This window comes from Motacilla alba, chromosome 1, assembly GCF_015832195.1.
Source record: "Motacilla alba alba isolate MOTALB_02 chromosome 1, Motacilla_alba_V1.0_pri, whole genome shotgun sequence".
In the NCBI taxonomy this organism is placed as follows: Eukaryota; Metazoa; Chordata; class Aves; order Passeriformes; family Motacillidae; genus Motacilla; species Motacilla alba.
In genome coordinates, this window is record NC_052016.1 from 28,213,649 (window position 1) to 28,238,022 (window position 24,374).

General features: G+C 39.3%; 2 protein-coding genes and 1 long non-coding RNA gene across 8 annotated transcripts in view; 2 read left to right on the top strand and 1 right to left on the bottom strand.

The window, feature by feature from the left end:
• Positions 1 to 18,699, top strand: LOC119710457. The gene is made up of 3 exons (XR_005259556.1): positions 1 to 174; positions 12,181 to 12,522; positions 14,634 to 18,699. It is a non-coding gene; the product is annotated as an uncharacterized LOC119710457 (long non-coding RNA).
• On the bottom strand, positions 6,263 to 20,420 carry IFT57 (intraflagellar transport 57). 2 transcript variants are annotated; one of them, XM_038159382.1, is made up of 11 exons: positions 20,205 to 20,420; positions 18,698 to 18,860; positions 17,422 to 17,594; positions 16,491 to 16,581; positions 14,495 to 14,563; positions 13,825 to 13,947; positions 11,680 to 11,751; positions 10,947 to 11,078; positions 9,993 to 10,055; positions 8,187 to 8,253; positions 6,263 to 7,644 (listed from the first exon to the last, which is right to left on the bottom strand). In XM_038159382.1, exons 1-11 carry the CDS (start codon positions 20,387 to 20,389, stop codon positions 7,466 to 7,468), a joined length of 1,317 nt encoding a protein of 438 aa, XP_038015310.1. In that variant the 5' UTR covers positions 20,390 to 20,420; the 3' UTR covers positions 6,263 to 7,465. The 2 variants fall into 2 exon arrangements, with proteins under 2 accessions (XP_038015310.1, XP_038015317.1); XM_038159389.1 differs by having other exon boundaries at positions 7,466 to 7,644; positions 17,476 to 17,594; positions 20,205 to 20,417.
• The window catches only part of HHLA2 (HERV-H LTR-associating 2), a 12,920-nt gene continuing 8,966 nt past the window's right edge, over positions 20,421 to 24,374 (top strand). For 2 of the 5 annotated variants that reach the window (XM_038159400.1, XM_038159434.1), the window contains exons 1-2: positions 20,421 to 20,491; positions 21,558 to 21,661. The gene's annotated coding sequence lies outside the window, so the exon portion shown is untranslated. The other 3 variants (XM_038159424.1, XM_038159408.1, XM_038159415.1) reach the window with 3 other exon arrangements.

Genomic DNA, 24,374 nt, shown 5'->3' on the forward strand with positions numbered 1-24,374 from the left:
TTTTTGTAGAAGTCCAGAGTCACTTCCTTCTGATAAAGTGATATGTATGCCTGGGAAAATGATTTCTGGGTAAGAGCAAGGTGTGGCTCAGTGATATAACTGCCCTGGCTGGTCATGTGCTAGGAACCCCGAGCAGCAGGAAAGCTTAAACGCTGCTGTTTCCTGCAGGGCCTGGTAAGTCTAATGCAAAACAGTCACTCAAAATAGCAATTGTCACTTGAAAAATATGACTCATTTTATCACTCTTGGATGTTTTAACTGTTATACCATTTGTAGAGCTCTAATGACTCAGTGTGAAGATTTGCCTGAACAGCTTGTGAAAGGCAGGTCAGTGCTAGAATTAGCCTGAATCCACAGCAGCTCTTCTAGGGAGGTAGCCCTCAGTGAAAGGGGCCCCTGAGCACTGACAGCTGTATTCCAACATAGGGTGAAAAGCACCAAGAAGAGACTTTCAGTACTAACCTGACCAGCCACTGAAAACAGAAGCCTTTTTGTCTGGCTTTTGTTTTGAAATGGCCAATAAGAACAGATCAGCACTGGTACCATTGTCTATAATAAATGTGTCTTCACATGCAGTGGAAAACTGTGGTGTGTTGTAAACAATCACAACACTAAGTAAAGCATAATTGATCACACAAGTGCCACAAAGGATACATTTGCCAAAGCATGGTTTAAAGATTGGGATCTGTATAATAGAGCTAGCACACTTAAGATGCAGTGAAAAGGAGCTATGAGCATTTTCTGGGATGAAATATAGGATGGATTGTCATAAATGGATTGTCATAAAAAGACTTAATAACTCTCTACTGTTATTGCATTTTCTTCCTCACAGTAAAACCTTATCTGCTGCTTGTCAGAAAGTCCCTCACACTGATAAACTGGTATTTTGTATTCTGAGTCTCTAAAAAATAAATTACATGCTTCATCTCAAATGCTGACTTAGTTGTTGTTGAGCACTGAAAGATCTTGCTATATGCCATGGGTCTTACTCATTGCTATATTCTTCAAGCTTTATGTTGGGGCCACTCTGCTAAAATTAGGAACAGCAAATTCAGGTGTTTAGAGACATAGTATGTTGGCAAAGCACAAAAATCTGGGTGCTGCAGGAAATATTATAGCTTTCTAGAAGATACATTGTCTGGTCATATTTTTTCCATTTCTTTTTTTCTTCCACCACTGAACAGAACAACTTTTTCTCACAAATGAAAGCGTTGCTCCTCCTAGCCAAACCTTATGCTGGTAAAGGTCAAGTTAAACTGCTTTGAAACTCTGGGTATTAGTACAACTCTTTGTGGTGCAGATAAAAAGGAAGCTTTTTTCCAGACTTAGATGGTTTTAAAAGGTACAACACAAAAATGTCTGTCCACCAGACAGAGAGAAATGATCCAGCCTAAATTCTGAGGCTTCAGGCATAAAGGTTATTGCATATATAAAAGAGAGAGGTGGTGAACATCTGAAAAAACACAGGTGAGGTAGGAAAGCCCATCCTTACTCAGAATGTTTAGCCTGACCCCAAAAACTAGTTAAGAGATCAATATAAGAAGAATACTTGTATTTGTGAGCAGGTTCTGTGTTTTATTTTCTGCTGTTTGTTTGAGTCATTCTAGGCACAAAAGTTACTACTTGGCTTCTTCACCACTTCCTCCTCCCCCTGATTAGAGCAATCAGTGGGACACTGAGTTTTGATTAGCGGCTTTTAGCAGAAGGGTGACAAGCACCATGGTGTTCACCTTCCCTCTATATGTAGCCGTACTAGCAAATTCAGTCTGTCCAGCCTTCTGCAGTCTCCTACAGGAGACAAGCACCCTAGAGGCTGCCATTTCTCTGACAGGAAGTGGGACCAGCTTCCTGCTTCTCATCTCCTGACACCCACACTGAATCAGTGTCAGTGGTGGCTGCTCACAGGTGGCACTCTACAGAGACACACCAAGTCAGCTCCACCCAGCTTAGCAGATGCTCAGATGGACTGACCACATCCGTTATGTTCCAGTCATGTTGTCAAACTTCCAATTATTTGGAGGGAAACGTCATCAGAGAGGACTACACTGTGCACTTCAGAGATGAGGATTAACTAGTAGCAACAAATGGAATAAAACTAAGCGAAGGCATGTTTTGTATATTTAAGCCAAGATAGTATGGAAGAGCTTTTTAAAGGAAGCTCTTCCATTCTATCCACATGAATTTGTTACCTATTTATCAATCCTGTTCACAACTGAGAGGAAACTGAACTGGTTTTCAGTTGTTTATTTTCTCTAACACAGTTACCTGAAATTCCTTTTTTTGATAAGAGTTCTCACAAACCCAAACATATTAACAGGTATGTCCTTATTCAAACAAAAGTCAGCAGACTGGACTTCTTATAGAAAAAACCCTCCAAACCTGCCACACCTTGCCATACCTAGAGTATAATTGTCTGTCCCAGGAAAAGTCTTTTCAGAACAGTAGTTTTTACTCTTTGTTGTCAATATTATATAGCTGAAGATGATGAAAATCTTCAAAAATGTTTTACTTGAGTTTACAGGCACTCTACAGAAGGCTGTGGTAAAATGGCTGCTGGACAACTTACTACAAAATTAACGAGCGATACTTTTAAGATCAGTTTTCATTGTTTTTCCTGTTGTTAGACAGCATTTGATAAACTCAGCAGAAATCCTTCCTGCCATCATACCAGGAACTTGAGCACCTCCTGTAACAAAGGAAATGATGTTCAACAGATGCTGTCAGACCTTTTGAAACCTTCTGCACCATTTTTTGGCACTAGTTTCCAGGAAAATTTCACAAACAGCCTGTCCCTTTTGGTCTGACTACTGGCTTGTATTCTTTCCCATATGGATTCTATAAAAGGAGGCAAAATCCTCATGGACAAGCCATGCTGAAGAAGGATAGGGAGAACTCTCTAAAACCTTAGAAGAGCCCCCCTACCAAGATACAAGAAGAAACTTCTGCCCTAGTTTTAGGGGGAAGGGATGGGAAGGGATGGGAAACTTTTTGTCTAGGGGATGGCTACACTTCACAGTTTAATTCTTTGTGTTATTATTGAATAACACTAAGGTGTCATTTGAAGGTGTCATTGTCATCCTTTGAAAACCACAGAAACAGAAAAATATTTTTGAATTAACAATTGCAATTAGTGCATTATCCAGACAAATATTATTAGAAATAATTATTCTGTTCTTCTGACCTTAAAATATTCACCTCTGTTGATTTTTACAACAGGATGCATGTATCTCAGCTACTTCTGGGATGGAGTACTGAAATACAGCCAATCCTTACTACTAAGACCAGGAATAAAAAAGAACAGAGTAAAACTAGGCAGTTAGTGAAAGACTAGCATTATTCAAATCATTACTTACTCTCAACCCTGTTCATTCCAGTCTTGCGTGGGAATAATTGTGAAATGGTAGGGCTGTTACTAGGAGGCTGAAAGACAGACATATCCAGCAACACCAAGCCCTGGAGCAATAGCTAAGTATTAGCCTGTACATGAGAAAGCCCTGCTAATGGCATTTGCTCAATAAAAAAATACATCAAAAGGAGGAAATGGCAGATGAAAATAACATTTGCTATCTCCAAGCCTTCTGTGGAAAGTCCCTACGTATGAGCAATATTCATGCAGAAAAGCCAGTGCTCATATCCTCTGTTTACTTTAATCTCATGGGTACTGATTAACTTTTCCTGAGCTTTTTTTCATGCCTTTGCCAGGTATCATCCAACCATTTCCTAAAACATGAATCCACCCACAAGCAAAGGGAAAGCAATGAGGCTCTAAGAAGTAGGCCAGGGTTTTCACAGGCATGTTGTTCTGCTGCTGGTGCCAGCCCCGGGAGAGGCCAGCGTGCGCACAGGCCTGTGCGCATGCACATGCAGCTGCCTTGTGAGGGTACACTGCAGCATTGACATCCCCACATGGGCACGCGGCCAGTGTGGCAGCACAGCATCAACCAACTCCTTCTTTTTCTAATTAACATTTGTCAGACTTGGAGAGAAGCCCAGGATGCAAAATTTGGATGCAAAATTCAAAGAGCACAGAAGCTGGAAATGTTCACACACAGCTCTTCATTTATGCCTAGGTTTTTTTATAGGTCATGCATAGATGACTTACTTGCTCTTACTGTAACTTACAATTGGCAATACTAATCATTTTTTTGTATGCCACAGTGAAGAGTAGAGCTGTACTCAAAAGAAGTGGCAAAGTTTAATAGTAGGTGGACATAAAGGTTTTCCCTTTCAAGAAAAAAATTTCCCTGAAGTTCCCCCTTTGGGTGGGCAAAGAGGGAAGGCCTTTAATGCCATCAGCAGACAGGAGTGAGAATATTTTGACCAGATCTGGGAGTTGTTTATGACAGTGGTTTCTCAAACTCACGTGAGCTCATCCAGCTTCCTGCACAGCATTTAGCAATGCAAGTTCAAACAATTAACCTGACTCAGTGCTGAAACAATGATTTCTCAGCATATGCTTGAAAGCCACTTTTAAACTCATGTGATTTCAGTGTTAAGTCCCCAACTCTACAGAAGGTTCTCTGTGAGAAAAATGGATTACAAGGTAAAAAAATAGCCCTTTGCACTTTTTATCAGCACAGCAATTCATGCTATCTGCTGACATTAGAAGAGAATGGGGAGTGAGGTATTATATTTATTAAAGTAAAAAGATAATGCATATAATCACTCTGAGGTATCCTAAATGGCCTATAAACAGCACCTCTAATAGAGTACCTAGCACTAAGACTATTTCTAGTTCCCAGCAGGGCACTTACATCCTAGCCTAGAGAAAAGAAAGGGAAATAAGACATTGGGTCATGTTATGTGGTTCAGAGGTATCTCAGAGCTGAAGAAACTCTAAAAAGTAATTTGCTGCAAGAGTTCCTTTCCTGGAACTTTAAGGAGTACATGCAAGAGAGTGAGCTGGCTACTGATGAGCCCTCCTCCACAACATGGTTCCAAACCCCAAGTGGTCAGCCCATACCAGGGCCACATACAAAATTGAACTACTGCAGTCCTCATGTCAAGGACAAAACCCATGACCTCTCTAACCAAAGTGAACAAATGAAGCTCCTTCTTTCTCTCCCTGCACGATTTCTGGGTCTGTCTACAACCACCTTCTACTTGGCTTCTAGGTAAAATCTGAAAATGCCTCCATACTGATGTTCCAGAGAACTGAAAATTTTAAGAGACCTTGGAAGAGGACAAAAGTTAACTCTTGCAAACAGTCCTTTCCTAAATCCTCTCCAGATGAAGATAGACTCTTTTTATAGAACAGCTTTGTGTGCATCCTACTAACTTAGGGATATCTTTGTTTTATTCCATTCTGACACTGCATTAGATAATGAGTAGTGCAGGACGTAATGTGAACCAGGTGATTTAATTTTAATGTGGCTTCCACTTCCTGCACTGATTCAGCTGTGGACTAATTACACAGATCTTTGCTTCTTTAGAAGGGCCTTTCAGGCTGCTTGTGACAGGCCTCACAAGCAGCTTGTGACAAGCAGCTCTCCTCTGCTTTTAAGGAAGATGGTGTGGCCACTTGCGGATCAGTAAGGCTGCTTTCAAAGCAGGGTCAAGTGCTTTTACTATCTCAAGGGGCAAATGCCACTGTTTGCCAGATGACAATTAAAGGTCATGTATCACTGATACCAGTGACAACAATAGAAGTGTTCTACTTAAATGACAGCAATTTCAGACAGTACCATTAAAAATAATGTAGACCAATTCCAGATAATTAGCACACTATTTTAGAATTAATTTGGCACAAAGGAGGCTTTTCTTCCAAAGATTTTTGTCACATTAGAGGGTTTTTTGTCATGCTTGTCTTAACAGATTCATTTCTGCTAGAATAAGAGGCTTAGTTCATATGGAAAGGTTTTTGATTAATCATGTTTGTTGTATTAGCATGAAGGAGGAGTTTTTTTGAGGAAAGCGTTTACATAAACAACATTTATACAACACAACATTGCAATCCAAAAGCGTCAGTGAGCTGCACTGGAGGCAATGCAAAAGGGAGTTGCTTAATCTTAAGTTGAAGTAAAGCCACTGTTAAAGTAAATATGCAGTAGCAACAGCACCTAACAAAGGGAACATGAATAATAACTTTTCTAATTTCAGCTGAATGTGGGAGGATATAGGTAGGCAGCAAAAGGAGCTGGAAACCAATTTCCAGTGTGATTCATAGAGATTTTCAGCAGTGGTTTGCACAGGTAAATTGTAATAGTCGACATTTACAGATATCTTTTCACTTATTAAAATCCAGTCAGTTTAGGGCTTTTTCTTTTTTGGCAAATGAAATATTGAAGCACAACAAACTTATACTGGCTCATAGTACTGACTGTGTCATATATCTTGACTTTTAGACACAGAACTAGTCCACCGATTCTGCAAGATACTGCTCACATTTAAGTGAGAGAAATTATTTGTCAGATGAATGGAATAGCCTGCAGAAGTTCGGTGGATTTTAATGTCACTGGAATTGTACTAATATCGTTTATGGCTCATGAACAACCAGAACCAAAAGGATGTACTAGTACATTAATAAGGTTATTTCTTTTCTCCATACTCCTTCATTACCACTAACATCTAGAATCACTCTCTACCTACACATTTACTAAGACAAAGCAAGCTCCCTGTTGCCATTACATTCCCAACCCCTTCCTCCTACATTTTTCTTCTTGTTCTATATTACTCAACTAGATTTGGCAACATTTTTCCTTCACAGAAATCAAAAGTGGGTGTTCTGACACAAGAACAGAAAACAAGAATAATCCAAATCTGGTCCACAGAGCTCTTCTAAATACTACAAATGAAAGCACAATTTGACCCAATGCTAATATAACATGATTCTGAAAGGGTGATGGCACATGGAAAAAAATTAGAAAGCCAAGAGTAATTTCCAAACAATACTTTTCACCTTCTTTGGTCTTATACAGATTTTGATATTAATGCTAATGTTAGAGGAGTCTTGCAGCTGATACCAGTTTTAACCTAGCCGATTAGAAAGGGTAATACTGTATTATTTCAGTATCATTGAAATAATTAAATACTTAATTAATTAAATACTTTCTCTATATGTATGTAAGTGGCAATGACAGACATTTGACCTTCCTTTCAAGTCCTTTGCAAGCAGCTCCTTTCAGCACTGCAGAGTATCAAGATTACAGGCTGTCAGCATCATTCTATAGACTTTCACACTACATAACATTCTACAAAGAAATAGACACATCTCACTATCAAGACTTTATTAATATATTTGGAAGAGATATGCAGTAAATCTTCACAGCACAAAACTAAACATGGCTCCCTCTTGAGTCTAAAGTGTGCACGTTACTTCTTAAAAAAGTGCATCTTTTAACAAGCATCAAAAGGAACAGGAAAAAAGAACATTCTACTACCGCAACATAAACAAAACCTCCGAACTCAGAAAAAAGCAAATGTAGAAAACTACATTTTGGGCAAACCAAGTCAGCTCCAACCAATTTTAATAGGCACCTACTATGGATTCTGGAATCACTGTTGCATGCATATCTCTAGTCATACTGGATTTCTCTTTCAGCTTTGACTGCAGCAATGTGTGTTCCATCACACCAATCTGTATGTCCATCTGAATGGTTTCTTGCCTCAATTTTGTTAAGGCCTGTTTAATTTTCACTAGAGGAGCTGTCCAAAAAAAGATAAAACAGTACAACTCTGTCAGCCACGTAACACAAAAGCATTGTTTGTTGTAATTTACTCCTTAAAATGGAAGAGCTGAATGAACAAAAGGGTGTTCTACTCTAAAGACATGATTGCACTGATACATCATTTTTAATATGAAAAACACTTTAAAGACAGAAATAGGCAATGACAATTTTGCTGTCTTCTTGACATCTAAGAGCTTCATAAAAATGTGCATCAACATTAAGACTGGTTTTTCAATGATGTGTTTTGTACAGCTGAAAGCCTTATCCCCCATAGCTGACTTGAGGTTTGGTAGAGAACTGAAGATACTTTCAGCAGGGTGTGAAAATCTTACCTGTGAAGAGCTATTAAAATGTTTTTGTGCCTTACATTTTGTTTCTAGCCCCTCCCTTCCCATTAATATGATGCTGCTGCATCATCTCACTCCTTGCAATTGCTCTTATTCTTATTTTAAGGAAGTACATATCATGAAACTCTCACCAAGAAAAAGGATGTGTTGTCTGAAGCAAAAATGTACTTACCACCATCAGTCATACTGCTTCCTTTCTCTTCTGTTTCCTGTTTTACTTTCTCTAATGCTTCTGTAATCTTAAGAGATTTTTTTCTTAATTAAACCAGATGACTATCAAATTTTAAAAAGTCTCTGCTGAATAACTGCTTTTTTAAAAAAATTAACTAATCCATCTTACTTGTTACATAAAGAGGAACGATTTTTCAAACATTCAGAAATTTTTAATTTAATTAAATTAATGTTGTGAAAAATTACAGAAAAAGGGTAACAGTTTGACCAAACACCATGGTGATACTGAAAATCTGTGCATTCCCAATAAAAAATAAGTGTGTCAGTGCGACGCTGGATGGATGAACAAAGGAAGCAGTATCCCTACAGATCAAGAATAATCAAATAACCATGTCCACTGCCCTTCTGGAAGCATCAGGACTTTGGCATGTTACACTGGAAACCTGAGAAACAGCACTGCAGCATAAGAAGGTGCAGCAGTCCAGCCTAATGGCACTGGCACAGGTACAGGCATTTGAAGAACAAAAGTGCATTTCAGCACTGTCTAGCAACTAGTTTGTCTTTGCAGACAATGAAAAAAAGCAAATATATGATTCTAAAGTATAGCCAAGGTAATAATTCAGAATTCTTGTCGATAATGTGAAAATAGCCCTTCACTAAGGCTTCAATAAGCCTTTTCAGCAACAAAAAGGAATAATTGCTGCACTGCTACTGCATGCATGCAGTGGTAATGGTGTTGCCAGGTGGGCTGAGGTCTTGATTGCATGCCCGAAAACAGATCAGTACTAACATCCAATGTGTCTGGTTTACCTCAGACATGTGCCACTGCACCTATGTAGTTTGAAGGATGCCAGGAATAACATATTCACCATTACTTATCAGTCAATCAGCTCCCAAAGCACATGCTGTATATCTGAAGTCATCACAAAATACTTTCTCAAACTTACTTCCTTGAGAGTGAAATAGAAAGCAGATCTAATTCTGCAGAATTTATACACTCAGAAATCTTTGCTAGAAAACTCACATTAAACTGCTGTATTACCTACTGCAGCTGCACTTGCTGTCAATGTAGGTCCCTTCCAACTCAACTGTTCTATCTGTTCTGAAACATCGCAAATTTGTTGTACAATTTCTAACACATTCTTATTGTATGACCTATTTTATGCAACTATTCCTGAGGCTTCATTGTCTAATAAGTAAAGCTGGTTTCTAAAACCCAAACTGAGCCATTTAAAAAATTTGTGAATTGGATAAAGAGTTGAAGTATTTGGAAATTAGACTGTAATTCTAAATGAAATGCCATGAAACACTCAACATGGTGAGGCAGTTAGGAGACAGATATTTATTTAAATTTGTCAGAGCACCAATATAAAGGAAAAAAGAAAATCCACAACAGAAAACCAGATTTAGGTAATAAGATAATTTGATGTAAGGAAAAAAATTACTACTTAGTCAAATATTGTTTTCAAATGCCTGGAAGATAAAAATTTCAAACTGTTAATTTTAACTAAAAAGAGTTAAGCTTTCCTTCTTCCAAAGAATGTATGGGCATGATTTATTAATCCCCCATAATTCTAGGACACAGGCTATAAAATACAGAACATATACCTTCATTTACAAACTGAGCTCACATTTCATGAGTTAAAAATCAATGGCAGCCTGGATTTAAAATTTAGGGACTGGACTAGATCACCTCCCCCAAACAAAAAATTAACATGAGAACAAATCAGAGAGAACTGGTTTCATTAAACTGCAACCACTAAATGCTAACTCTCTGAAGACTGTTTTAAAGTAAGATGTGTTTTACCTCAGAAAGCACTCTAATCCTTTCAGTTACTCCTCCACTTCCCTCTTGGTACTTCTCTTTAGCCTGGAAAAAAACATGTCTTGGTTGTAATGACAGAGTTGAAGAGATGTATGCAGATAGTTCAGAGAAAACTTCAGTACTTGCTCTCCTATGTTTCAATTCCAGAAACTCTCCCACAAAGCCCCAGTGAGGTTTACAAAGGAGCACAGTCTTGAAACAACAGCCCCTGCAATGACTATCATTCAAAAATGTAAAGCAGTAAATAGTCCAAATACACACTTGATAGGAACTATGCTTTCTAATAATTTACATGAGGAAATAAACATTAAGAAAATCTGCCATAATGCAGAAAGGATTGAATACTGAAATCCAGAATAAAACTTCATCAACAGTAAATTACTATCTTGAAGATACTTTAACAACAAGGCAAACAGAAGGTGCAGAAGTCAAATTCTGTTAGCATTACTGTCAGCATGGCCACAACCAGGAGGGCTTGCCAAAAGGCAGACTATACCGCCTCCTAAATAGGGGATCAAAAAGCTTCTCAGACAGCACTCTATTGGCATAAAAACTAAATGAAGCAAAGAAGTAATCAGAGTGCTTTGTGCATGTGAGCAGCAGCACCCAATCTACGGGATGAATGTTGGACTGAGACTGTAGTTATTCCACTCCTGACAGATGTGTGAACTTCACAGGGAAAGCAGAACTAGCAATTTACTAGCTGCTCAAGCTGCTATACATAATACTCAGGCAAAACCATCTATTTTCCCCTGCAGAACAGTTGAATAAAAATTGCTGGTTTAGCTTAGGAAGAATATAATTTGACAGCCAATCAATATTTCCCCTGCTTTATATCCAACAGCAGAATTCATAGATAGCTCACTCCATGTCATCTTTGCCTCACTTAACAGCAAGTTAATACAGGACAAGGCAACAACAGAAGATAAGCAATACCTCACTCAGCAAGGCTTGTGCTGAACGGTATTCTTGAACCAAGTGCTCCAACTGATTGTTGATGTACTTTTCCCTGCTATTGATCTTTTCCAGTGTTCTGCTGATTTCATTATGGAGTTTGTCAAGGTAACCCTAGAAAATCACATTCTGTGGGTTGACAGTATACAGACAGTATGCAAAGCGTATCAAAATGATGCTGTAGTTAAGAAAGGCTTTGGAAGCCTACAGACAGAGAGAAAAATAGTACAGAAATACTGTGTTTAGCCAACAAAAAATTATTCCTAATGTGTTCTGGTTAGCCAACTTCCAAAACACATATTTCAGTCTTTACTACTTCATCACTCTCCCCATCTCAGTTAAATACAAATGTCAATGTCAGTAAGTTACTCTAGCAACAGTATTTGAGAGTATTTGGGGGGTTTTAACAGCACCTTCAGATTGTATTATTCTATTTTGTCCTTTGTAGTCAGGAAATGCACTTACGGTAGGTAATGCATTCATTACTGGACCCTGATAGCCCTGTTAATCCTCACACATACAACTCTTTCCCAGAAGGTATTTTGCCACCAGCACTGTCCTTAATGATCTTTGTCATATCTTTCCCTGTTTAATTTTACAGCAATAGCACAAATAAAATGAAGGAAAAAAAGGTCAATTTAGTCCTTAATGCATATCAAATAGAAAATAAAAATGCTGACAGATTAGTAAAATATTCTGTACATACAAGACATACCTTAGTTTCTTTCAAAGAAGAATCAATTCCATCCTTATTCTGATGCATTTGATCTACATGAATCCTCCAATCCTAAAAAAGGCATCACAAATTAAAACACAGGTAAGTACAATTTTTATCCTTCCCTGGTTACTAAACAACAGTGCATATGCGAAGCAGGGTCAGTTCTCTTTTACACTATTGCCATGTATCATCCTGCCAGTGTCATGTTCATAGCCAGGGGCACTGGCTCAATGTGACACAATTTATAAATCTCCTAAATGTCACATGTGACACTCAGATCCATAAACAAACACTGACATCTTTACCAACACCATAGTAGCTATGCTTTTTAGAGTCTGATCTTCATGGAACTGTTTCTGCTAGAAACCACTCTGGGCACAAATACTAAAAATATTGATTGTAGCTGCACTAGTTCAGCTTATTCTTAGACAAAATGACTGCTTTTGATGCCCAACACCTACCAATTCTGGACTACCTGTACTTTCCTTTCTATTTCAGTCATTACCAGGAGAAGAATGGGAAGAAAAAGAGGCAGAAATACCAAAACTTGGTTATGGTAACAGGATACAATTAGAAGGGGGAAAATTATTTCCCGCTTCAATATCATAGGAAACATACATGGACTCCGGGGTGGGGGCTGAGAAAAGGTGCTGTGAATTGGCCCTGCACACCAGGTAATGAGTCACTAGAGAAAATGTGCTTACGTTGTGTTTCATGTTTGCAGGAGACTCGTGATCTCTTGTTGTTCTGGTGACAGTTGCTCACAATTTGCCAAACTTTGGAGTTTAAATAAAAATAACAGGCACACAACCCACCCCCACCTCTGTCCAGGACTATACAGTAAGTTCTAGTTTCTAGAGCCATTGATTAAACCATTAATACTCTCCTGGTACTACGTTTACATGCACAGCTTAGGAAACAAAATATGTTTTCTGGCACAATGGAAAAAGGCCAAACACTTCTCTCTAATTATTTCTGTAAGAAGCTAGAAGAAGAAGAATCCTCTTTTTATGTTCATTTTGACATATTCCTTAAGGCAAAGAGATGGCATATTAAGCGGGAAGCTAGTAAACCTCAGATTCTACAGTAGCTTTAATTTTTTCATCTATGTCTTTATTAAGTTTTAATTCCTCACTGTGAGACTCAAGCATTATGTTTTCTGCAACAGATGGGCTTGCTGAGGACCACAGCAGAGTGGTTCAAGCCAGGCAATTCTTCACACAGAAAAATGCAGTATGGTGTAAGATAAACAAGCAGCTCAGCAGACAGTTGAAGGTTTCTCCTATTTTTGGCAAGGTAGTTATCTTCCATTGTATTCATGTATATGTATTGTATTGCTGTATCAGTGCTGCAGATTGCTCCAACACTCCAACTACCTGGGTCACTGCAAATGAACAATTTCAATACTGCACTGATCTATGTGTGCTACACAAGCTCCTGGAAAGAATGCTTATGGCAATGCCAGGAGCAGGCCCTAGGTTTGAACCTGCCAAAGATGGATACCTACTTCTAAGCTGCTCATTCTACAGTCCTTGAAACAGACTATGGAGAGAAGTACACAGTTCTAAGACATGATGAATTTTACCCTAAGACAGTTACCAGGATATGGTGAGCAAAAGCAGTTGAAAAAGTGATCACTTCTTTTCACTAAACATTAGGAGAGTTCAGGGTGACTAGACCAGGATACAGATCTACTTGAATGTCATGTAAAGTTCACCAAGAGGAATTCCAAACAATCAGCCTTTCATGTGGTTAAAAAATGGAAGAGTTGAAAGGTAAAATCATCAGCTGTCCTCCAAGAAGATGTTTTAATAGTTGTTAAACTGAGGATAAAATTTTTTAGAAGTGTGAATACATTGGAAGTGTCAGAGGACTGGAAAAAAATCCCCACTGAATAATTATATAGAAATAAGATGCCTTGTAAGCAGCAGGAAAAAAAATAATATTGAAAAAACACCTTACTGAAAATTATTGCTTCTAGGGCCAAAGCAAGTGACAAAGGTTCAAAGTAGCACTGGAGAGCCCATTACTCACAGGTTTTTGCAGGACAGAAGACAACAACTGCAAACAGAAAGTAAACAGCATCGACTGAAATAACATTTTAATCACAATGTGTACACAAGCAAATCCATTCTTCCGTACCTTATTGTCAGTCCTGACTGTGACTTTCAGCTGTGGAAGCACACGTTCCACTTCCAGATTCCACTCTGCTGCATCTGTTGTGGACTGCAAAATCTCTTCTTGCTTTGCAGTGTCATTCATGTTCTGTGTAGAAATCCCAGTTTATACACAAAATATCATTGTTATGCAATGAAATCTCTATAATGGTTTGCAGTGCTAATATCAGAAAAATATTTATATCCAGAATGATCTAGACTACAGATGAAACAGATTTCTTTAATGGCTTTCTTTGAGTTCATAAAGATTTGGAAGTAAAGTATATCTTCTCATAATACTTAAAACTGAAGACAATTAAATGTATATATTAAGAAATTATAATATATCTCAGAAATGGTGTATGTATGTGGGATTAAATATATTCATGAAACCAATACCATGTTTCTCTAGATGTCTCTGCAAAAACTTTCTTGCAAATGTTCCCAGCAGCCCTTCAGTGATATCAGTTTAGAAACTGGCTGCACATTGTTCTTTCAAAATAATATTAATATATAATATCTGACTCATTTCAGATGGTTTTTATTTTTTTCAAGTAAAGACTATACAAGGATTTTTAGATTTAAATCCAACAGACACAAATTGCTGCTACAGATGTAAAAATCTCTCATGAGAGGACTAATGGATAACAACTTACTGATCTGTACGTTTGTGCCTTTAAAACATTCAGGTCAATATAATTTTCTTCATGGTCTGACTCTTCTTCCTTAAGACAAGTTTCAAAGCAAGACTTCAGTAACTATTGCACAATCTTTCTCCATAATTTTATTTTGCAGGAGAACAAACCAAGGAGTATTAAGTTCCATATTTCTGAACAAAACAAGACATGGAGAATTTATGATATGGAGCTTATGAAGAGATATAATACCTTGGACAAGCTGGAAGATCAAAGCTACCCCACATTTCCTTCACAGCACCACAGTATTACAAAAATAAACCAACTAACCAACAAAACCCAAACCCTAAACCTAAAGCCTCTGATATCAAATGGCCCATTATCAATAGTTGTATGGTAATTGTATTTTTTTATGTATTTCTTAAAGCTCTACCTTAAAAATAAAGCTCCATCAAAACAAAAGCCAAACCGCAACCAGACCTCAACACAGTTTTCAAGATGTTGTTTGCACTAAGTATTTGAAGTTACAGAATGATGCCACATCTTAAGTGGCATCATTGTGTGCAGAATAACACAACTGAAATTGAGGCAATTGCTTTTTTCTTGCCCATGAGACCACACGCTCTATTCACCTACTCTATAATATAGTCTCAAAATCCCCTTTTTCTGTGACTATGATCAGCTGAGAGCCCATCACCCGTAAGTAACTATACTTTTTCTGTGCATTAAACTTCATTTATCTATACTGTATTTCATCTGCCATTTTATCACCCAGACACTTCACCCCTATACACGTTGTCCCCCTCCTGTCTTTTCCACCAAAGTGAAATTTGATCATCCACCTCCTTTCTACACAAATGACAAAAGCTGCAATAACACAGGTCTTAGACTCACTGAAAACCTTGGAGCTTATTTCTCTTTCCTCTACTTTACCCAGTTTTTAACTAACAAGGACCACTATTTTCTTCTGGCACATCTGACCCCGAGTCCCCTGAATACCTGCAAGAAATTAAGACTAATTAAGACTACCTTTTGCTAAATGGACAATACATATTTGTGCAGCATTTAGAAGAACACACCACCAGAACAAGAAGACTGGTTATCAGAAGTGAAAAACCAAACTGTGCAGATTTTCTTGCACACCCAACCTCACTGACTACTGCTGGCCACCTAATACAGGCTATCCCTGATTTACAGAACTAGGCTTGTCTCTTCTGTCAGCCTCATCATTTTTATTCAGAAGAATCAAAACCAAAGAACAATCAGTGAACCTCATCATTAACATTTAATTACTGGAAATACTGCTAAATTCAATTATGGATAGAGATAATATCAATATACTGGCAGCAATAATGAACCGGGGAAAAAATTACCTTGGCATGTCATTAATCCCTGTAGAACTACTAGGGGCTCTAAAAAGTGAGTATCCTTTTGGTATAAACTGCCTGGTAATGTAATACCTAGTAAAGGAATAACACCTCAATGGTTTTATTAACACACATACATTCCAAAGGGCTAAAAGAACACATTAGTTAGGAAAATCATGGCCTAGGACAATACCTGGGAACAAATCCAGAGGTTTTTTGAAGCATTTCAACTGTGCTTTAGTCAACTGTTTCATCCCCACTTCCCAATTTAAGCCACTGAGGCCTCAACAAGATACAGAAAAGAGCAGACAGCTGACTGTTTTCCTATTTTAACTCTTTAGTTTAACATCAAGAGTAGATTTATCAGTAGAAAAGAAACAATTCTGAATCCCTGTGTTTTTAATGCATAGTTAGATTCCACTGCACATAAGAACATACACTCTGTCTTGAAGAGTTAATCTTATCTGAAAAGCAACAAAAAGGCCTACAGAGAATCTGACAATGCAGGAATAGAGCTGCAGGAAAAAAAAAAACTTGAACAGCTAATTGAAAAGACTTCTTAAAGAAAGCCAAACAAAATGAACAGTGAATAAAAATTTCCTCATAGTTGACCAATACTAATATAATCAAAACCAAACAAATAAACCTACTGCAACATCCTCTTCCAATTTACTAAGTGTTAATTCTGCATCATCTTCTGTTATTTCTTCTTCTTCTGGCTCTTCTGCTAGGTATGCTGGCCTGAAATTAATTCAAAGAACAGCAGAGCTTTCAAATGCAATAAATTGTAAATGCCTCTGCAAACAAAACATTTCATGAGAAAAATGGATAATATGGAACATACCTAGACAGTGATTAGTGTTTCACAACTTAAATAAATATATACTCTGCCTTGAAAGTCTAGTTTATCTTGGACCATCTAAAAGTAAAGGCAGTACAGTACAGTCAACTACAAAGTCATCTAGGAGGTAAATTTTGGTGTTTTTCTCTATTGGTCTAAGCTCTTAAAATTCAAGGGCAAGTCACCATAGGCTTGTTTGCAGCCTACAGTAGAATTTGTGTACTAAAGAGAAGTAACAGTAAAATATTTCCAAGGTAGAAATTACTTTGCTATATCCATTTCAAAACCCATTGGAAGAAAAGAATAAAATAAAGAACACTTTTAAAGACATTTTCATATATTTGAGATTATCTGTCATCTAATTTGTCCTAAGATTTCCTTTAGATTAAATAAAATTACTCTAGTCTACATGTAACATGATTATACTGTGCGTAACTCCAGGAATTTACTACTGATTGATAGAACCTAAAAGGACATTACATGTTTCAACTCAAATATCAGATTAACAAGGAGTTATGTGTAGGGAAATAACAACAACAACAAAAAAAGTAATCGGTTAAACCTTAATTAGCTAAGTCTATAATGGTCCAAACTCAGCCTTGCAGGTAACAGGTCAGTTGTGTGAAATTGCATTAGGAATTAATTGGTCATCCTGCTTCAAGTTGAATTTTCCATCTCATAAAACGTCAAGTAAAATGGTTTTAGTCAATCCTATCTTTTATCTTACCACTACAACTTACATCTGTTTGCTGGAAAACAATGCATAAGGGAGGATGCTTAGAAGTGTACTGCACCTTTTCCAGCTAAACCCAGTGTGTTTCAAGGCTTCTTCAGCTAAACAATCAAGAACATAGCACACTTGTTCTCCGCAGCCTGCCTTTAATTTTGAGGGAGGGAAATCCACAGGCCTTCCCTAAAATAAAGAGACAAGCTGTTTACTAATGGCCTAACAACCCGAATTTCCTGAAAGGGAGATAAGTTTTGTACACTAAAACCAAAGTGTCCCTTGTGTATGAGATTTTATTAATGACAATTTACATTCTTCTCCTGTGCAGCTCCACTGAGGCAGCAGAAGGAAAAGCAGACGAAGCCAAGGAACAGATGCAATGTAGAAATCTTTAAGCATATGGTAAGAGCATACTCCCAGGTAGCAGAAGAGGCAGAAGCCACAAGGGATCTGGATGGTCAAGTCACACAAGTGACAAGGCAAGGTAAGAACAGCTACAGAGAAACTCAAGTATTGAGACTTAACTAGCAACTTTTCAACAGAGTCCTGTTTAGTTCAGATTTTACTTATAAAATATTTTAATTTATTACTGTCATCCAGGATAAACATAGTAGTTTGATATAGTTTAATAGTTTAGTCCTTTAGAGAACAGTGTCCTTAACATCATTCACAGCTACACCAGAGTATAAACTTCCATAAGATAATACTTCTTGCCAGTTGATATAGACTCCTGACCTTTGGAGTTTGGCTTTTTTCCTTCCTTTTTTTTTTAATTTAAAAAAATCTCAGTAGTTCCTGGCAGTTTGTACAACCTTTTACTCCTAAAAAAATAAATAAAAGTAAATAAGAATAAAAAAAAGAAGAAACACAAACACTAATCTAAACCACTCCGTACACTATAAATTAAGTCATTGACTTTGGCTGGAGCAGGATCACAAACTTTGTAAACCTTCCAGATGAAATCTCTGAAAATTATGCTACTACAAATGAGCAACATAAGCAGCACTACAAAAAGTAAGCCTGGTTTAATCAATTTACAGACTGCAGAACAAAACTAACTGGAATAATTTATAAGACCATTTCTGTAGTGCTAAAAAAAATAGCAAGTAGGTACAGCCTATGTAAACTTCCTATTAACTAAGTAACATAGTACAAACTTACAGCTAGAAAAAGTCTGTCCAGTCCTAAGGACCAGACCCAGCAGGAGAACAGTGTGTGACTGCTGTTATTTCTGAATGGAATGCAGGCATCTGCAACACACTTGGGAAGAGAGCCCGAGTGACACTCACAAAGGACCGCAGCTCTGAGAGCACATTTGAAATCACTGCATTGGGGTCATCGTACTCCTGCGGCTGCTCGAAGGGATGTCCCGCTTTGCTGATCAGCCAAGCGGCAAGCGTGCAGAACATGAAGAACTGCTCACCGGGATTGGTGGGCAGCGCAAAGTAGTGCCTGTTTAAAAAGGGGCAAACGGTACATATTGTGAGTTTCTGGAGCTCTTACAACACTATAGGTAAGCACAGGCTACAGAGCAGTTTCTCTACCTAGTTTTCTCAATGAGCAATCCATCTGACCAAAAATGGGGATGCCTAATTTCACACATAACCACAGCAGACCAAGTTTTCTACATCCAGCTTGCTTATTTGCAGCTTTGAGTAAGTTATTAGTCAACACCAGACTTGGCTGCCAAGTTCCCCAAACCACCTCCCCTTCACACTTTCCTCAAGAAATGCAAGAGGATGGTATTCCTACATCTGCAAATTCAGCTCAGATCAGGAGCACGTTTTGAAGTGATCCTTTCACATGTCCTTACCTACTGTGCTTTGGGTTGCTTTGGAGAGCAATGAAAACTGGATCTGACTTGGATCACACCAAATTCAAATATGTGGTCCTAACAAGAATTCAGTCCATAAAACCAGACCACCCCCCAAAGTATAAATTACATGCACACTGGATACTGGGAACTTCTGGAAATGCTTCCCTTTACCAACATAGCTACTCACTAAGGTAACAAAGGTCTGCTGTCCTGCTCCAAACATTCCAGTGGTTCAACAGCAGGATAGAACTAATTTACAGCCACTGTGCTCATACTTGAGCCTCCTTCCCAAAAAGGAGATAACTTGGACTCCCTTACCAAACTGTTGCTTATAAGAAGCTTAATTCTGTGACACTCTGCAGTGGAGCCTGGCTGAAAGTGACAGATGGTTTTAAAAGTTATTTGGGGAGGTGGATATTGGGAGCACATTGGCCCTGTTTCCCAGGCTTCCTGTCTCCACAATAATTTTAAAGAAAGACATAAAAAACCACTACATATGAAACAAAAATGTCCTGGATACGGAACCCTAGCTTTACCAAAAATGGGTCCAAGACCCTCTTTGTAAAGGGTTAAAGGGTAAAAAATATACACACGCCATGAATAGATATCCTGAATTCAAGATATTTAGAGTTATTTTGAACAATCTGGAATTTAGGCAGAGCTATTTTCTGCGGAAGAGGTAGAATTTAGGATAATTACTTTTTGCACAGGTAGCCTGGCATGCAGATACCTAGTACTTGCCGGGAGCAGGGAAGGTCAAGGGACTATTTACTTATCGCATCTCAGCCTTTCGCGGGGCCTCGCGTTCTGAAAGCTTCTAGCTCACACGGGAAGCTTTGCTACCGGCTGGTTTTCCCAGGCATCCTGCCATGCAGACCCCTCGCTAGGCTCTGACGGCCCGGAGGGATTCCTTTCCACCGCCCCCGCCCGCGGCCACGCCAGCGCCCTCAGGCCGAGAAGGAGGAGCGGGTCAGAAGCACCTGGATAGAGGCCGCATGTTGTGGCGCCGCAGCGCTTCCTCCTCGTAGTTCAGCAGTTTCAGCTTGTCCAGCAGGTCCTCCATGAGCACGAACATGTGAAAAGCCGCGCCGGGGCCGCGCTCCGCCGGCGCCTCCTCGCTCCGCTCCCGCTCACCGCGCCGGCCCGGAGCGCCCTCTTCCGCCATCTTGACTCGTAACCACAGCGACAGGGGCGGGCTCGGGGCGGTGCCGGCGAGGCCCCACAGCCAACCCGCGCGGAGCGGAGTTTCCACCTTTCAGCTCTTGAGGTACTTGACGGAGTTGTTCGGCTTTTAAACTTTTCTCCCTTCCCAGAGACAAACTTCGGAACGCCTCGCTCCGGACAGGTGCGGAGCGGGCAGCGGCGGTAGCTCACGGGCTGAGGTGCGGTGCTCTGCAGCCGGTGGTGCGGAAAAGTGAGTCTGGGCAGCCAAGAGCTGTAGCATTAGCCGCGGGTGCCGGCTGGACGTCCCCTGGGGCAGGGAGGGGAAGGCAGCCGGTGGGAAAGCTCCGTCTCCCGGGAATGTGCTTGGCACTGGTGAAGCACCTCGAGTGCTGTGTCCAGCTCTGGACACCTCACTACCGACAGACTTTGAGGCGCTGGAGCGTGTCCAGAGAAGGGCGACGGAGCCCGTGAAGGGTGTGCAGTTCCCATGAGGAGCCGCTCCCGAAAGACCTTACCAGTCTTTACAACTTTCTAAAAGGAAGTTGTAACCAGGTGGGGATCGGTCTATTCTCCCAGTTAACTAGTAACAGGATAAGAGAACATACCCTCAAGCTGTGCCAGGAGACGTTTATATTGGATATTGGAAGGAATTTCCCCACTGAAAGGGTTTTCAAGCATTGCAGTGTGCTGCCCAGGTACATCACCGTCTCTGAAAGTGTTCAAGAAACGGCTGGATGTGTCACTTAATGCCATAATCTAGTTGAGAAGTTCATCAGTCAGAGGTTGGACTCGATGATCTCAGAGGTCTTTTCCAACCGAATTGACTCTGTTGAATGCAAGACGCACCTCTCCTGTCTACTCCTAGCACCACCAAAGTCTTTGAGGGGACACACCCCTTCTTGACACTTCTTCCTTCATGTTGTTTGGGGTTTTTTGTAAGCCCTCTTCCCGAAAATACTTGAGTCGTTTTGTTCTGCTGGAAACCAGATGGCACAGACAAGTCTTGAATTGTCCAGGGAGAATAAGTCACAGTTAAAATATTCTTAGAAAATAATTGCCCAACCCTGCAGGCAGCCCTAGGCACCTACCTGTTGTTCCAGGTGACCAGCTTTTTGAGAAGAGTGTCATGATTACTTTTATCTTACGTTCTTTTTCTCCTGAGCCCGCAGGGATCTGACCTCGCTCCCGGTGCCAGGTTCCTGCCCTCTGCCCCTAAGAGAATTGGTGCTGTCGCTGCCTCCCCAGGCGCGTTAGGAGAGGCATCGTGACTGCTGTAAGCCTCTTACTGCTCACTCATTTCCTCTGTTACAGCTTGCAGGAACTTTGGGTTTGCCAGGCAAAAGAAATGGTTAAGAGAAAAAGATTTTAAGCCCGAAGGTGGGAAAATCTTCGCGTGTGTCGAATTGTAGAGCTCACTGTAAAAACAGCTGCTTCCCTTAAAGGGACAGCACGAACTTGTAGGTTAGTTACTTGAGCCCTGAGCCATGCGGGTGGGTCAGAGTGCAAGTGGAGAGAAGCAAAGATCAACAGGGAGAGAGATTGTGGACATTTTCTTCCGTTCACAATATTTCTCAACAACTGAAGTATGGAGTTAGCATTTAAGTTGTAAGAGTTTCATTGTGGGGAGGCCAAGAATGACCTCTCTGTTTTACTGTGGGAAATTCTCTGAAGTGTGAGGACATTCTAGAAAGCTGGTATCATCGTGGCAGGAGATTTTAGCAGTATGTGATTAACATGTCTTTTTGAGAATTTTACATGTTTGATTTTCTTGTTTGCTTGTAGATAAAAATTAAAATCTTCTGGTATTTCCCAGTCCTCGTGTGTGTATGCTTGAAATACGTTGTTGTTAAGTTGCATTGAAAAGGAATAAATCAGATTCATTTGTACTAAGAATTTTTTTTTTTGAAAGGAGGATATTTCAATATGCATACCTGCTCTCAAAGAGGTCGCAAAGTACACTGAGCAGCCACCAATCCTGAAGGCTGTTTGCTGCAGGAGTGCTCTCATAAGGTTTCAGCTTGACTGCAGAGCTCAAAAATGGGGAAATATTTGGCTACAGTTTGGTCACTGATTAACAGAAGAAAGAGAAAGCATGTGTTCTTTTCCTGTAGTGGCCAAAGCAAATGCAGCATTCCCCCTACCATTGTTTGAGCTGTTCAGTATATCTTTGGAGATGCATTTTAGTACCTTGCCTTGCTCTCAGTAACCTTAGCTGAGCTGCTTTCCAGTTGAGCCTGTGGTGATTCTGTATCACAGGCTCAAATAATTCTGAAAACTAGAATTTGTAACTAACATGACTACAGTGAACTTAATTCTACTTGTGCACTGTCTGTATACAGTATTTCATATTGATATTTCACTACAAAGCCTTAGGGCATGACTTCTTGGTTGTGCTGCTTACAGCTGTTACAAACAGATGTTGTTTGTTTGTTGCATGTTTGTTCAGTACTTTGCAGTGTGACTCTAATTGTCAGCATACGCACACTTTATTCCTGTAAGACCCCAGAACTTCCTGAAAAGACTGGCCAGAACCTACACTCCTCAGATTTTTCTACAGACCAGCATACATTTTTCTCTAGTGAGAAGATCCAAAGCTATGGTTTGTGCTGAACGTGAAAATTTTCAGCTAAGTAGTTGTAGCTGTTGTATTTTGGAGCAGGATTATGGGGCACAGCTAGAAGGTGGGAGGCAGTGTGCACTGTCCATGCAGGCCCCAAAGGCATCACAGAGGTATCACTGGAACCATGTTACTCTCAGAGCATCACTGCCAGTGAAAGGTGACATGCCAATTAAACATGGCAGATCCCTCACTAAGGGAAATACAGCATTGATTGCAGTTTCTGAAATTCAAACATCAAGCACAATGTATTTTGTTGATCAAGTTGAAAGTGATAGGTAAATAAGCAAAAAATCCAATAAACCATGATGTGCCCCACTTGTCAGTGCAAGGGGTAACGAAGGTAGATACTGGTAATTGTTGCTGGCATAGAACAAAATTATATATCAAACGTTTATTTTACCATTGCATCTAGTTCTGCCTCAGATTTAATGTTGTGGTGCCTCTGTTCTTTTTTTTTTTTTGTTTTGTTCTGTTTTTTTTCTCATAAAAGAATAGTGAGAATACATAAAACAAGCACACTACCTTTTCAAAAGAAATAATACTCAAATACTCAAAAATCTTTAGGATTTAAGATTAGATTTTAAGGTTCTTTAAGATTTAAGTTTCAGATTTTTCCACCACAAATATAGTCTCAGACACCAGTCAAAATTATTCATAATACTAAAAGGTCTGGCTAGCAAGCCTGGCTAAACCAGTTAGAAATGGTACCTATAGCTGCCTTTTGGGGAGAAAAAAAAAAGGACTAGGGAAAATCCATTAAAGTGTTTTCAAGTTACTTGATTCATGAGGTAATTTCTCAACTGGGGTATGCTGTATTTTAGGATAAGACTGCATTCTTCCTTCACTCAGGTAATAGTTACAGTAAGGTTATTCTTTTTCTGTTATGCATGAGAGGTTCCAGTTCATTGCTGTCTGACAAAACAGAAGATATGATGAGTCTCCTCCTCCTTTGCATTCCTACCCTAGATTTCCATGCACATGTTTTTGAAAGTGTAAAAAGTGTGAGAAGTTCTATATATCTGCAGTATTTGCAAATGCAATCAGATTTCCCACCCCAGAAAGTCAAATGTTGCAGTAATCAGAAAAATATTTTAAAAAGTAAAGAAAATCAGGCTTGACAAGGGACATCTTACATACTTTTGCAAATTTGACTTGACCAGTTTTCCTTGGTGTCCTGTTCAGGAATGAGGAAGATTAATATTCCCTAGCCCTGCAACAACACTGATAGTAAACACTTTCTCTTTATTTAAAATAAAGCATCAATCTGCAAGGGGCTACAAGGTAATGAGTGGGCCTCCACTATTATGTATAGGATCACATAATGAATTACTTTAATGTCAAAGATCTGGACCAAGTCTGTTGCAAA